Raw genomic sequence first — 13,112 nt, 5'->3', positions numbered from 1 at the left:
GAAGCAGCTCTTTATCCCCAGCACTATTCACACCCCAGAGTTGCACATCCCTTTCGAGGAAAGCTTTTCTTACATAAGAAAGACAATTAGAATTGGCAAACTGATGCAAAATATTTATTCCAAGTTAGTTATTTTTGATGCAGTAGTTTTTCCCCCTCATACAGACTCAATGTGATAGTCACTTTTTTAAATCTGTAAATAATGTTATCAAAATAATCTTAATCTTTGAAATCTCACAAAAAATTTATATTTTACAATCCACCCTGAATATCAAGGCTGCAAGAAGAAGAACACAAACAATTCCTATATCCAAATATTTTACAGCTGTACCCAAAAAAAAAAAAAAAAAGAAAACCACAAACGCCTGGTTAAGTGATGAAGCTCCCCGAGCCGCCAAAAAAAAATAAAATAAAATAAAAAATTCATGTTATTAGCATTAATTTAACATAATTAGAACTTCAATAGCCATTTTGTCATTGACAATGATTGTTTTAGCACATCGGTACCGCACACACCGTGTGATGGGCGGCACTGTTAGAAGCTTGTTGTTGCAAAGATCAGTCAGCCACTTGTCTCCTGCTTACCAGACTGAACTTGTGCACTGCCCCACAAGGGATTTCTGTCAAAATTTGCTAGCTGCACAAACTTCTATTAAGCATTAGGGCAAAACCAAAAGAAAAAGCTAAAGAAGCCAATTTCTCTCTTCTTTGGGATACAATTATTTCCCTTGTGCATGAAGTATCAACAGAAGAAAAAAACTGAACAGACTGGAGACAGAATAAACTCTGTTTAGTTTATACAACCCCAAACACGTGTTGAACTATGAACTGAGTTTATTGGGTTGGTTTTATTTATTTTAATTTTCTCGTGCCCGCTCTCAGGCATCGTCATCCGAAGTCTCACTGCTACTAGTTTCTGTTTCCGAGTCCTCAATCTTTGTCTTAAAAGTGCTTCTCCAGTGGAACAACAGGCTGGAGCTGCGGCCCTGAAGAAATCCATTCTTCCCAAATCCGTTTCTTCTTCGCTGTGGGAATGAAAGCAAGTTGCAAAGTAAGCACGAGTACAGAGAGCAACTGCCACTAACCACCTGCAGACACCACTTCTCTGTTCACTGCTATATACGTGTGCTCTGCATGGGTAACACAGGGTCATCAACTGCAGTCCAGTCTCATTCCAGCACTCAGTCTTCTAGGACGCTACGCTACAGAATACAACGGCAAGAGTCCTGAACATACCTGCTCTGATTTAATTTGGAACTCTTTGAGCTCATCCTCTGTGAGGGGAAGGTAATTCTCATCATTTTCAGGATACTCCTGCCATCCCATTTCTTTCAATAACCTGATGCATGAAAAAAGGGCACAGGAATTAAAGCAACAGAACAAAGGCAAAGGAGAGAACAGTCTGTCCATGAAGCACAAGGCTTTGTTTTGTATTAAATTAGTTGGAATTCACCAGGGAATCTTCTGTATTACAGCCCACTTAATGTTTAGTGTTTACCCAATATTTTTCTTACTTGATGTCTTCTACAAATATTTAATCATCAGCACTTCCACACAGTGGGTAAATAACTAGTCTGGCAGAAGGCAAAAAAACAGAGATTTGAAATTCTACCCAAGGACACTGAAGGAGGATGGGAGACAAACCAGCACCTCAGCTCAGGATCTTCTAAAAGTTACTATCTGCTTACAGCAGACACTCACAGGCCATTTACTCACTGGAAGTAAGATACAAACTGAGATACACAGTAAGAATTTTCTTAATTCTTCTCTACCTTCACAGAATTTAAAGCAGCACAAGAGTGTTCTAAGTGCAGACACAGAGAAACCAGCACGTGTGAATGTGCAAATATTGTCATAACCCAGATATTACCTTTAGGATACCTACCTATAAACGAGTCAGAACTGCACTAGGTTTATGTTGCCTCACCATGTGGGCAGGTAAATATCTAGGCAGCATTAACACAAAGAATATGGCACTAGGGCAGTGCAGGAATTTAATTACAGACCTTGGCAAAGTCTTGGCTCAGCTGTCATCAGTGTTTGTTCTTACTTGAAGAATCCACCACCCACTCCAACAAATAGAAATGGAACCCACACCTCCAGTTCAGCTTTGTGTACTTCCCAGAAAGTTCTCTGAAACAGTTTCCTTCTTGCACAGTCCAAGGACTCGCCCTCTTTTACTCCAGACACCTTATTTGGGTATTTCCTTACCTGTGTTCTGCTTCCAATGAATGAGAGAGGTTTTCCCCCTCCTCTGGCAAAGGAAGAGAAAGGCCATTTTGATGGCAATTCTCTTCCCAGTTTTCCTTTGGTTCTGGTGTGCTGTTGCTATCCATCTAAAGAAAAATAAAAGCAAGTGTGCAAAGAACACAATAATATCACAGTTCCAAGTTCAAGCTTCTGTTCCTGGGAGCAAACTAAAGCCTTCTGAGTCAGGGCTTTCAACAGAGCCCAGTCTGACAATGATCTGAAAGCAACTTCCACCTAGCTGCGACAAGACAGCATCATATGGGTGACACTCTGGTGGAGGCACTTTCATGTCAAAGGAGTTAAGTGCTGGCATTCCAATGCCATCATCAGTGCCTCCACAGAGTCAGAAAACCATGCAAACCACGCTCTTAAGGATGCCATTTACATACAGATTGAGCCACAGGCTTGCACATTTAGGATTCTGGTCCAAGCCTGAGGCTTAAGCCGCTACTCTATACATTTTTACAAGCACTGAATTCAACTTCCCTGTGAATGTAGTTTGACAAGAAGTCTGAAATCAAAGACAGTATTGTTCCATCCCTTAGAGAATTCTTACAAAGATCCAGGTTACCTTCATCATCTGTCACACCTTCCCTTCCACCTCATTTATTACTTATCCTTTTGCATTTCATCATGTTATGCATCTCCTTTCATCACAGTGCTGCTCACTGCTTCAGCTGGCATGCAAGTCAGACCAAGGGAAGTCATTCATTTCCACGCCCACAGCCTGAATTACATATACTGCTTTTTCCAGTGCCCAGCTCCTTAAAAACAGCCATCAGTAAGGACAGTGATCTTACATCATCCAGCTTGTCACATTCTCTGCTCTCTGTTATCTCCCCATTCCTATCATCTTTCAGTGTCTTCAGGAACTCGCTCTTTTTATCAGTGGTGCGACGCATCAGCTTTGTCAAGCGTGAAGAGCAGATCTCGATAGGAGGGGTGGTGCTGGAAGGACTCTAGAAAGGAAGGCAGAATATGGAAACTTCGAAGAGTACACTCTTGCAAAGATCAGGCCCTTTTCAGGGTCTGTACTTTTAAATGCTCATCGGTTCCTGGACTAGCTCTTAACTCTTTGAGAAATCTAGTCTCAGATGTTCATCAAAGTAGTGACTGGTGCTGTATATCCAATCCTTCCCCTACCAAGGCATTATGCTCCCACCTATCACTATCAACTCTGTTTTTTCTTTCTCTAGGTGTCAATGTGACCAAGAATATATTTATTTTGTTCCTTGGCAACATAACTCTTCCTCATGTAAAGCTGAAGACTACAACAGAAAATGTGGGCAGAGAGCTTCAAGTACGGCAGTCCACAAAGATGATAAAAACAGGGAGCTTAGACTCTGCTCAAATTCATGTCTTGAGCCATCGTGGCTGCCTCTACCCTGAAATCGAGCTTTGGGCTGGGAATCTGTTTTAGGGAGCGGTACACCTTTAACCAAATGGACATTAAAACAGTCACAGCCTCTGTCTCCTCCCCTGAAAGCACACTGCTGATTCATGCCTCTGAACACCCATGGAAGCCCAGATGGCTCTGTGCATGGCCTGACACACACAGCCCTCGGACCTGTAGGAAATCTGCTCAGCTGAATTCTTGAACCCAAGGTAACCTCACATGCTGTTGCACAATGTTTTGCTTTCTTAATTATCTCCAGTCTTTGAGCCAGGCATAAGGTACAACAGCTTGCACACTGGCAGTGCCCCAGCCATGACAGTGCAATTAAAACAGTGATAACCAAGATGAGCTTTCATTTCAATGTTTCACCATTCTGAGTGGCCATGCAATGAAAATCTAAAAACACGTCATGAGAAACCTCCCAGAATCCTAACCTTCTGATCACGTAGGGATTTCATGGCTGGCTACTCTAAGGAGAGGAATTCAGCTACTTGTGTGGGTACCTGACACTAGAATATTATATGCAAAAACATTCTTTTCCTTTACTTATTGGCTTTGATTTTTATCTTTTTCTCAATTACAATTTCCTAAAGCAGCCACCTTCTCTCCTTTTTAAAACAAACCAACAAAACCAACTAGGGTGGGAGGGTTGTAAATTCCGGCTCTCAAAAATAAATCTCCTTTATAAAGAAGTGTTGTTATCATACCACACAGTGCTCTGAGCAAAGATCAAGGGAACTGAAATGTTTAGCAAACATAACCAGGCAGCAACAGCTGCTTATATTTCTCACGCCTGTTGCACATAACACTTTGGTGTGCAATAATGCCTTTGAGGGAACTGTGTTCTGAACATAATGCCTCACTTTTCACAGGTACCCTTCTCAGACTTTGCCTCATTCAACACTGCACTGATCACATCAACAATGGTGGAAGACATAGGTGACCAAACATAAGGATAAGAAGCTGGAGTAGTACTTAACGCTCTGAAATGGTAATTAGTTTGGCTGCAAGGGACAGAACATAGCAGTGAACAAAGGAGAATGAAAACCAGATACCTTTGTTTTGAATACTCTCCTGAAGCACTTGAGCTTTTTGCTAGAAGTAAGATCACTGAGAGGGAACAGAATTTCATTTCTGTTCTCACTTCATTCATTATTTTTTCTAGAAGGCTTTATAATGCTAGAAAAGACTGTTAGATAAAGGTGTACAAGTAGTTGGTTTTTGGCATCTTTTCTTAAGGTAAGGTTAGCCAATTGAATTAAATATCAAGGCATCTCTCAGATATTCTAAACAAGAACAATGAATAACATCAGGTTTGTTCAGACACCAGTCTATGTAACAGGGACAGTTACTCTTACAGAAAAGTCATCCTATACCACTTTAAAAATTCAGACTGAATCTTGCATTTGTTGTCTTGAACTGACTAAGACAGTGTCAGTGCTACCCGGTACCTTTTAGTTTACAAGACCCTGTGGTCTCTTATGACCAAAGGTACTATTTTTAACACTTCTATAGGAGAGACCTCATCTCTATCTCAGAAATAAAAAGGCAGAGACTGTAGCAGCCCTGCAGAGCTGGGATTACAGTATTATCTGCTGGTCACAGCCCTGGGTTTCCACGCTGCAAGTCTCCAATAGATTCAGAGAAAAATGCATTGCAAGTGTTCAATTTTAGCCAGAAGGACTTTAAGCCCTTTTTATTTTGTTGACTGATGCTTGTAATATATAAAGTATTAAAGGAAGCATTGCTCTTTCTGAGAAAAAGCCCAGCTGCCCTACTCCTGTCAGCATAGTATCTGACAGCTTTGTTGACTAAAGTTTCAGGCAAGACTTTCTTAGAGGGGAAGAAAAAAGTAGCCAGACTGCTTGCTATTACTACTGCATGATATAAAGTGCATGTTTCACTTGGTATCTACCTTGAGGTAAAAGCCTATATGGCTTAGATATTTATATTGTAAGGGTGTCTGTACTCTACTGTGTATTACAGAGAAAGGAAGACTATCAGTAGCACTAAGGACTCAGTCTAAGGGCAGACAAAAGTTAAGGAGAAGGGATCCAGCACCAACAATTTCTCCAAATGAAAGGTGCAGGCTTTTTAACTATTGTTTTAATGATTGTTTTGGTAACCAGTAGCAGCTAAAGCAAAAAAGCACAGGCTGTTTCAAACTAAAGCCCACAAAGCAGAGAACCATAAAGATGACAAAGTAAGATTTGTAAAGGAGAAAGTCAAATGCACAGCTAAAAAAACTCTGAAAAACAAACACTTCAACTCCCCCCAGAAGTCATTACACTTGAAAGGCAAACCAAACGAATTACACATTTTCTGAATTAGTCGACTATTGATTATAATACTTGTTAAATATGACCACCAACTTCTGATTCGTGTTGAGGAAAAGTTATTCAAAGTCATTTTTCTATTAAGCTTCATTGAATTTCATGATTCTGAACAGCATTTTGCATATAAGCTATAAAGTGAACCACAGGAATGGTGGCCAAAACATATCAAGTCACAGTTACTACTGAAGTGTTAAGCAATTTAAATATGAAGATTCTCTCCACATATCAGACTGAAAATGGAGGTAATTCAGCTTTAGGCTCAGCAGATTACTTCCTACCAAGGTGAAAAAGCAGACAGTAAGCTGAAGACATGTATACAGGCAGAACTCCTCGAAGCCCGCTGCTTGTGCTGTTGTGCAGAAAATAAGCAAGGCAGATCACTTTCACTTTCTTTTCCTATAAAGTATTGAAGAACAGCATGGGAACTAGTTTATCAACAAAGCTAGATATCACTTGCAGGAACAATCTTATTTTGTTGAGGCTACAGTAGGTGACAGTGATAAAGTTCTCATCCTACACTGAAACCCACTTTCTTACCTCTTTGGGAGAGGTGAGGACTGAGCCACTCGCCAGTACCGCTGGTTTGGTTACAGACACTGGACTGGTAAAGGCAGAGTCACGGCTGGAGGAAAGCGAGCCTGGCTTGTGTTCATTTCTGTTGGCTTTCCATGGACTTGGCTATGTTGAAAAGAACACAGAAGACAGTAAGTGGTAGGGCACTGGAACGGGTTGCTGGCAAGAAGTAAAGCAAAAACTGCATGGACAGAAATTGTCTCGTGTGGATTTTTCTCCTCCCTCTCCAAGAACATTCTCAGCAAGTTCACCTCTAAATACATTACTTTTCCCCATTATCATCTTCTGTTTACTCCAAGCCGCAGCCAGTTCTGCTTCACAGGCATGACCCTCTAACAAAAAATGCAGTTGGAGCCTAAGAAGAAAATTCAGTGTCGCCCTTCATTAACTGGAATCACCAACGAAGGATTCAATGCATCTTGCAGTCACCCACATACGGGAGGCAAAGATCCCAGTTAAATCCATGTTTCATATAGGAACACTGTACACTACAAAGAAAAGGTTTGCCTCACTTGACAGTAATGTCCCCTGTGCAAGAAAGAAGCACCTCAAGGAATCTTTCTGTCCAGGCCAAGAAGGTAAATTTCCTAGGGCTCTGGAAGTGTCCATCCTTGCACTGATTTAGCCATAAAAGTAACAAAGTAGGCAGTTTATTAAAGTGCATGAGCACCTAGTGTTTTGCTCTGGATACTCTCTGCAGTGTCCCTTAGATACACTGGCAACGTGGCTGAAAAGCAAAGGCTTGAAGATAACTTTGTTACTTGGAATATTATTTCTTGGGCCTGTCTTGTCAACTAAGGACAAACTCTGAAGTGACAGTGCTTACTACAACAAATCTAACAAATGACTTGCATCAAGCAGCATGAAAAATACATTTGTCAAAGTGCAAAGGCATAACTGTTTCTTTGAACACTTCTGAAGCCAACTTGATAGCAAAATAATTCGTGCACAGTGTGATTGAGTTACATCTGACATTAAATAGGTCTTGTATTCTGAGAGCAATGAAAGCAGAATCCATGATTTCAGCACGTTGTCTCTCTCCATAAACGCATCACAAGAGGAGACCATCATTCCATTCACATTAAAAGCCTTCCATACCAACTTTAAAAGTAGTCCACAGTGCTGAATAAATAACTCAGCACTCATACTATATTCCAAACATCTCTTTCAAACCCAGAAAAGACCCTGGCCTCCACAATATTGCCTGCAGTAAATCTCTTAGGAGTGGAGAATTACTTTAACAAGAAGGTTCCCTCTGCATATTTTTGTAGTTGCACTGGTTCAGACACCCTGCTCTTGGCTGCTAATTGTTATTCTCCCACCTTCCACAAAGTGGCAGCTTACACAAACTCAAACACTGATCACCATTACTTTCCTAGCAAGACTGATAGATTCAAGGGAAACAGCCAGAGCTGAGCATCAAAAGGCACATCTTGCATAGCATGTCCTTCACTCACCACTCAACTGTGAACGATTCAGCCATATCTAAAGGAAGAACGTGCTTCCATCACTGCCACTGTGTTCTCCTCCTTCGGTACAGCTAACAAACATATTTCACCCAGTTTGCCTGTGACAGTTTTCCAGTACTGCTGACTTTGCCAAAAGGAGCGTTCTGACTCCTCTAAAAAGCTTCATGCACTACAACTTCAGCACAACTCTGGAGTCTTCAGAATAATGCATTCTACCACAGCTGCTTTCTGTCTGTACCTTCAGAAAAAGACATCGTGTGCACAGCTTTTCTACCTAAGGACATGCAGATCTCCACCTTTAGCTCTATCAGTGGTCATCATTCATTAGCAAATGAACTGTTGATGAGACAGCACACAATTCCCAGCTGTTGCAATCCCCTCCAGTGAGCAGCACCATACTCCCTCAACAATCACAGCACTGTGCCAATGCATGTGTACTTACAAATGACATTTGCATCACAGTTAACACCACTGTGATCTCTTGAGAGCTGCCACATACCACAAGTCAGTACCTGCTCCACCAGCCCAACAGCTTTTAAGGTGTTATCAGTATTGTCATATCACAGTACAAATCCAGGCGTAATCCACACCTAGTAATTGTTCTGAACAGAATACCCTTAACCAAAAGGAGAGTAAAACAACTACCATAACTTATGGCCACAATTCTAAATTAAACACAGATGCATAATCTAGAACACAAGTAAGAAATGTCAAAAATCAAAGTCCCCCCCCAAAAACAAACCCTGCATTTTTAACATTAGTTGAACTAATGTTCATAGCACAGCCACAAGACTGTCTCCAAAAGCCTGATCATACTTTTCAAATTATCTATGAAAATTAGAGGGCTTATTCCAACTGTGAGCACAGATCAGTGGGTTTTGTTTTTTGGCTTCAATAAGGAATTGCATTTTAAAGGATAATTTCAGAGAACAGTTTGGAAAAGCTTCAAGAGTAGCTCTTCTAGACTGAATTAACAAAAAAAGAAAACAAAACAAAACACTTCTGCAAAAGGTTTTAGAAGTAATGAAAACAAGTGCAATGGCAACAACACAGCACGAACTGATAGCTATGAAAATATTTAACTTCCACAATTTCAAGGCTATGGGTACACATGTAGCAGCACAGCAGACCTTTATACAGCTCTCAGAAGTACATTTCAATCTCTTAAGCTCTACTGCTGCTCCAGCACTGGCTTTCAGACCTCACATTTATTTTTGCATACAAAAAACAACAGCAAAGTTAGAAAAGCTGTATGCTCCCTTTCACTCAAGAACTCTTTCTTTTGAAGCAATCAAAGACAACCCAATGGCTTGTACAAACCATACCTTTGGCTTTTTGTTTCAAACACCACTTAAAACACCCAGACTCAAAACTGGTAAGGCTGTACAGATGCTTATATTGCCCAAGCTGCACAAGTCACAGCAGCATTAGTCTCACTGCACTACACCTCCATCTTACTTAGCAGCTATTTTGAACATCTATGGATATGGACCGAAACATGTAATGGGCTGAATAAGTAAACAGAGAACTCATCTATTGATAACTCCTTTTATTAGACTAATTTACCCCATATAATCAAGAAAGATCAGTTTTCAATTTAAAGGTTTAAATTACCTTATTTGATAATCATTTTAACTATCAGGATTCCTCCTCGAGTTGGCAGAGTTCAGTATGAATTAAGTAAAACTTCTGAAAGTGTAAGACATTCTGGACTTGCTTCCTCATAGAAAAAGTTGTTAAACTTTCATCTCTGAAGTGTGTAAGACTTTCTACTCTAATCACAGAGGTTATGCTGCAGTGTAGTGCCAGTATTAGCAATTAACACATTTTAGAACTGGAAAGTATTTGCACATTGTTTTTTAAAGAACAAACTAATAATTTTCCTTAACTTCTTAAATACTTGTACTACCAATCCTACAAAATCAGTGTAGATTCCCTAGGAAAAAAAAACCAGGCAAATTAAGTCTACAGTTAAGGAACAAAAAATAGCCTACTTTTTAACCCTCTCTTTTTCAGTGAAATAATTAAAGCACAATACTGATCACTTTTTCAGATTTTCTCAGGCTCAATACTGAAAATACTGTAAGCCAGTAAGGATTATTTAAGGTAGACATGAACAATTCAAATGCACCTTTAGTACACATTCTTCTTCTGTAGCATTGCTTATTTTGTCCAATTAAGATAAGGATTTGTCTGCTGTATCAGAATACACACACACACAAACATTCGTACAATCAGAACAGAGGATAGTTCTCTAGTACATAGGTCTCCACTGTAAAGGGCCATATCCTAGAAGCTGTTGTATTCTCTTTATTTGTTAGACAATTCCCACATCAAGGAAGAGACTTATCCCTTGATCTACAGTTCACCAACTCAGCTGGAAACCCTTGTACCTTGGAAGGAGGAGCTGCAGGTTTAGGAACCAGATTTTTGTAGACACTTGGGACAATGGTGGTGGCTTTGTTGCCATTTGCCAGGTGAGAAACAGGTGATGTAAATGCAGCTGAGAAGGCAGCAGCAGGATCCTCTTTTGAAACCTTTTTGATGACCAGCATCTTGGTAGGTTGCTTGGCACTAGGGGGGTTTTCTGTAAAAATAAAACAAAGAATTTGAAATACAAATGTTCTGTTTCCCAGCAGGTTCAGTATAATGCTCCAGTTTCTCCCCTCTAAACCTTGGATATTACATCTGAGACTCTTTTGTTTCAGTTTGGAGAAAAGATACTAGATAAGGATGTTAAAGTCCAATCTTTTTTCACTTAACCACAACAGCTCCCTTGACTCAGAAGTGAAAAACCTACAGTGACATCAGCTAACAACCTTCCCCTATAAAACAAAGATCAGAACAGAAACTAGCATTTTTTGGAGCAACCATAGATCAGCTGTTAACTCACTAAAAATATTTTGTGTGACTTGCACCTTAAAAGATAAAGTGCTTAAGCAAACAAGCTCAATTAGTACTTCTCAGGCCAAACAAACACATTTTCAAGAGCAGAATAAATTAACTATTAGCATAAAGAGCAAAACAATTCCAGAAATCCCAATTGTCTTTTTGTTTGTTTGTTTTGGTTTTTTTAGGCAGAACAGAAAGGACATGACACACTCATAAAAACAACAATCTGGCAAGAAGGGTTTTCTTTTTATTATTTTTTCCTCCCTTTTTTTTCCTTTACATTATTTTTACTATTAATCTAATTATATTCTAATTAGAGAGTAACAAACCTGTACTTAGTTGATGGAACTAACAATTTGTTTTAATTCCTATTTTTTTTAGGCACAGATTCCCATACCATATCTGAATCAAAACTAAACCAATTCTGAGATTGAAAAAAAGCAAACGAAACTAAACTGTAGAGTTATAACAGTTCTGCTGTATTTCCAATGTGAGGAATTAATGTCTAATCCACTCAAATCTGCACTGCCCTTCAAGTGATGCTTGAATGATACTGTAACTGCAGCAAGACATGAGGCAAATGCAGGAGCAGTGACATTACTGCCACAAGCAGTTTTGTATGACAAGTACAGTTTCAGACAAAAAGTTGAAGAGATTTGTAACAATTGCATGAAGAAAACAGGGAAGGTGAAAAAGCTGTCAGGTAAGACTTCTAGTTCTCTGAGCGAACAACCAGCATAAAATGAAATTAATCTTTAAATAATATTTTATATACAGTTATATATAGTTAATAATATTTATTATTTTCTGCTTGGATGTCAGCATTCCAGACAGCAACGTAAATAACTATACCTACCCCATACTCCGGAAGGTGTCCCTAAAGGTTTGTTCTGGCTGTTGTGTCTTCCTGCTTCTGGATTCAAAGATGGCTGTAAATAAACAATATATGCAATTGAGTACATATGCTGTACTGCATATAACAAACTATTCACGTTGAGCTTTTGAATCCACTTTTCAGGGCAAAACTGCATTCAGAACCACTGTTCTCTGCAGTCTTACCTTTGATTCATTATCAGAACTTAGTTGAACAACTAGGACATGTTCAAGCTCAAAGAAGAATACAGAAAATCCAAGCGTTCAATAAGTGCTCCCAATTAGCTATTTCTCTTAAATATTTCTCCCTGTCCCAAATATGTTCAGTTAAAATAAAGTCATATTTTTCCCCTTTTTAACAAATTCTTCATATTTTAGTTACTATAGCTACAGAGTAAGTCTCTAACAACAAGCTTCTGAAGTAGTAGGCATTCCTGTTCTGTAAGAATTAGGAACAAATGTTACACCATAGCATGAATTCCTTCCTCAGACCCTAGAAATTCCTTCTCCAACGCTTCACTTTTTAGTTACAGGTCAGTTTTACAGCAGTGGTGCTCACACCACAGAACTGAGAACAGTTTGTTTCACAGGAAAGTATTCTCACTCTGTCAGCCACAAAGGCCTAAAAGCTACATACTTAAGCACAGTATACCTTAATTTCACCACTATGGCAAAGATGATGGGAGAATTGTTTAGCAAAGTTTGCTACTAGACAGTAGGTGCAAGGTGTTATGTTCTTCAGAGAAAAAAAATAAGGAAGAAGAGAATGAAGAAAGATTTAAACTAAGATAGACTACAACAGTGCAGTTGCAATCATTACAGCAACTCATTTCAAGAGGCTTTTGACAGTCTAAAGAACTAGCTTACAGCATGCTTGACTTGAGAAATCAGATTAACAAATCTTCAGGTAAGCTTCACCGTTGATCTTCATATGTTAACCAAGCTCTGATGCAGACTACCACTCCTACAGGAGAAGCAGCTGAACAGGAGCATGCAATCATTCCCTAGGCACTCCAGTGAAAAACCCAACAGTTTAAATCAAACTGTCTCTTGTAGCAATTTAAGCAGAGACAATAGATTCTGTCCTGAAGCATCTGCATGGCATTCAGATATTTCACTCCAACTTCTAACCCTACAAATAGAAGCAGTACCATCAAACTGCCATGAAATTTTCAGATATAAACAGCCTTCCAAAAATAAAAACTGAAGAAGGAAGCAAAAAGCTCAAGATGATATACACAAGTGTGCATACTATCACTAGAAACTCTCATGACTGGAGGAAGCAACAGCTTGAGCACTGAAGATGAAGTCAAAGGAATCACGT

General features: G+C 39.4%; 1 protein-coding gene across 1 annotated transcript in view; it reads right to left on the bottom strand.

Annotated features, from left to right (window-relative positions):
• Nucleotides 1-101: 101 nt before the first annotated feature.
• The window catches only part of GPBP1L1 (GC-rich promoter binding protein 1 like 1), a 30,476-nt gene continuing 17,465 nt past the window's right edge, over nucleotides 102-13,112 (bottom strand). Inside the window, exons 6-12 of the mRNA XM_065739667.1 lie at nucleotides 11,772-11,844; nucleotides 10,417-10,610; nucleotides 6,519-6,659; nucleotides 3,050-3,208; nucleotides 2,211-2,335; nucleotides 1,236-1,338; nucleotides 102-1,024 (exon numbers count right to left, since the gene is read on the bottom strand). Coding sequence (XP_065595739.1) covers nucleotides 878-1,024; nucleotides 1,236-1,338; nucleotides 2,211-2,335; nucleotides 3,050-3,208; nucleotides 6,519-6,659; nucleotides 10,417-10,610; nucleotides 11,772-11,844 — 942 coding nt within the window. The 3' untranslated portion in view covers nucleotides 102-877. The remainder of the gene's footprint in view (nucleotides 1,025-1,235; nucleotides 1,339-2,210; nucleotides 2,336-3,049; nucleotides 3,209-6,518; nucleotides 6,660-10,416; nucleotides 10,611-11,771; nucleotides 11,845-13,112) is intronic.

The sequence above is a fragment of the Cyrtonyx montezumae genome, unplaced genomic scaffold (assembly GCF_038088225.1).
Source record: "Cyrtonyx montezumae isolate F1298 unplaced genomic scaffold, pur_monq_1.0 scaffold_1, whole genome shotgun sequence".
In the NCBI taxonomy this organism is placed as follows: Eukaryota; Metazoa; Chordata; class Aves; order Galliformes; family Odontophoridae; genus Cyrtonyx; species Cyrtonyx montezumae.
The sequence above is the reverse complement of the archived record's forward strand: the minus strand, read 5'-3'. Positions and strand labels throughout refer to the sequence as shown.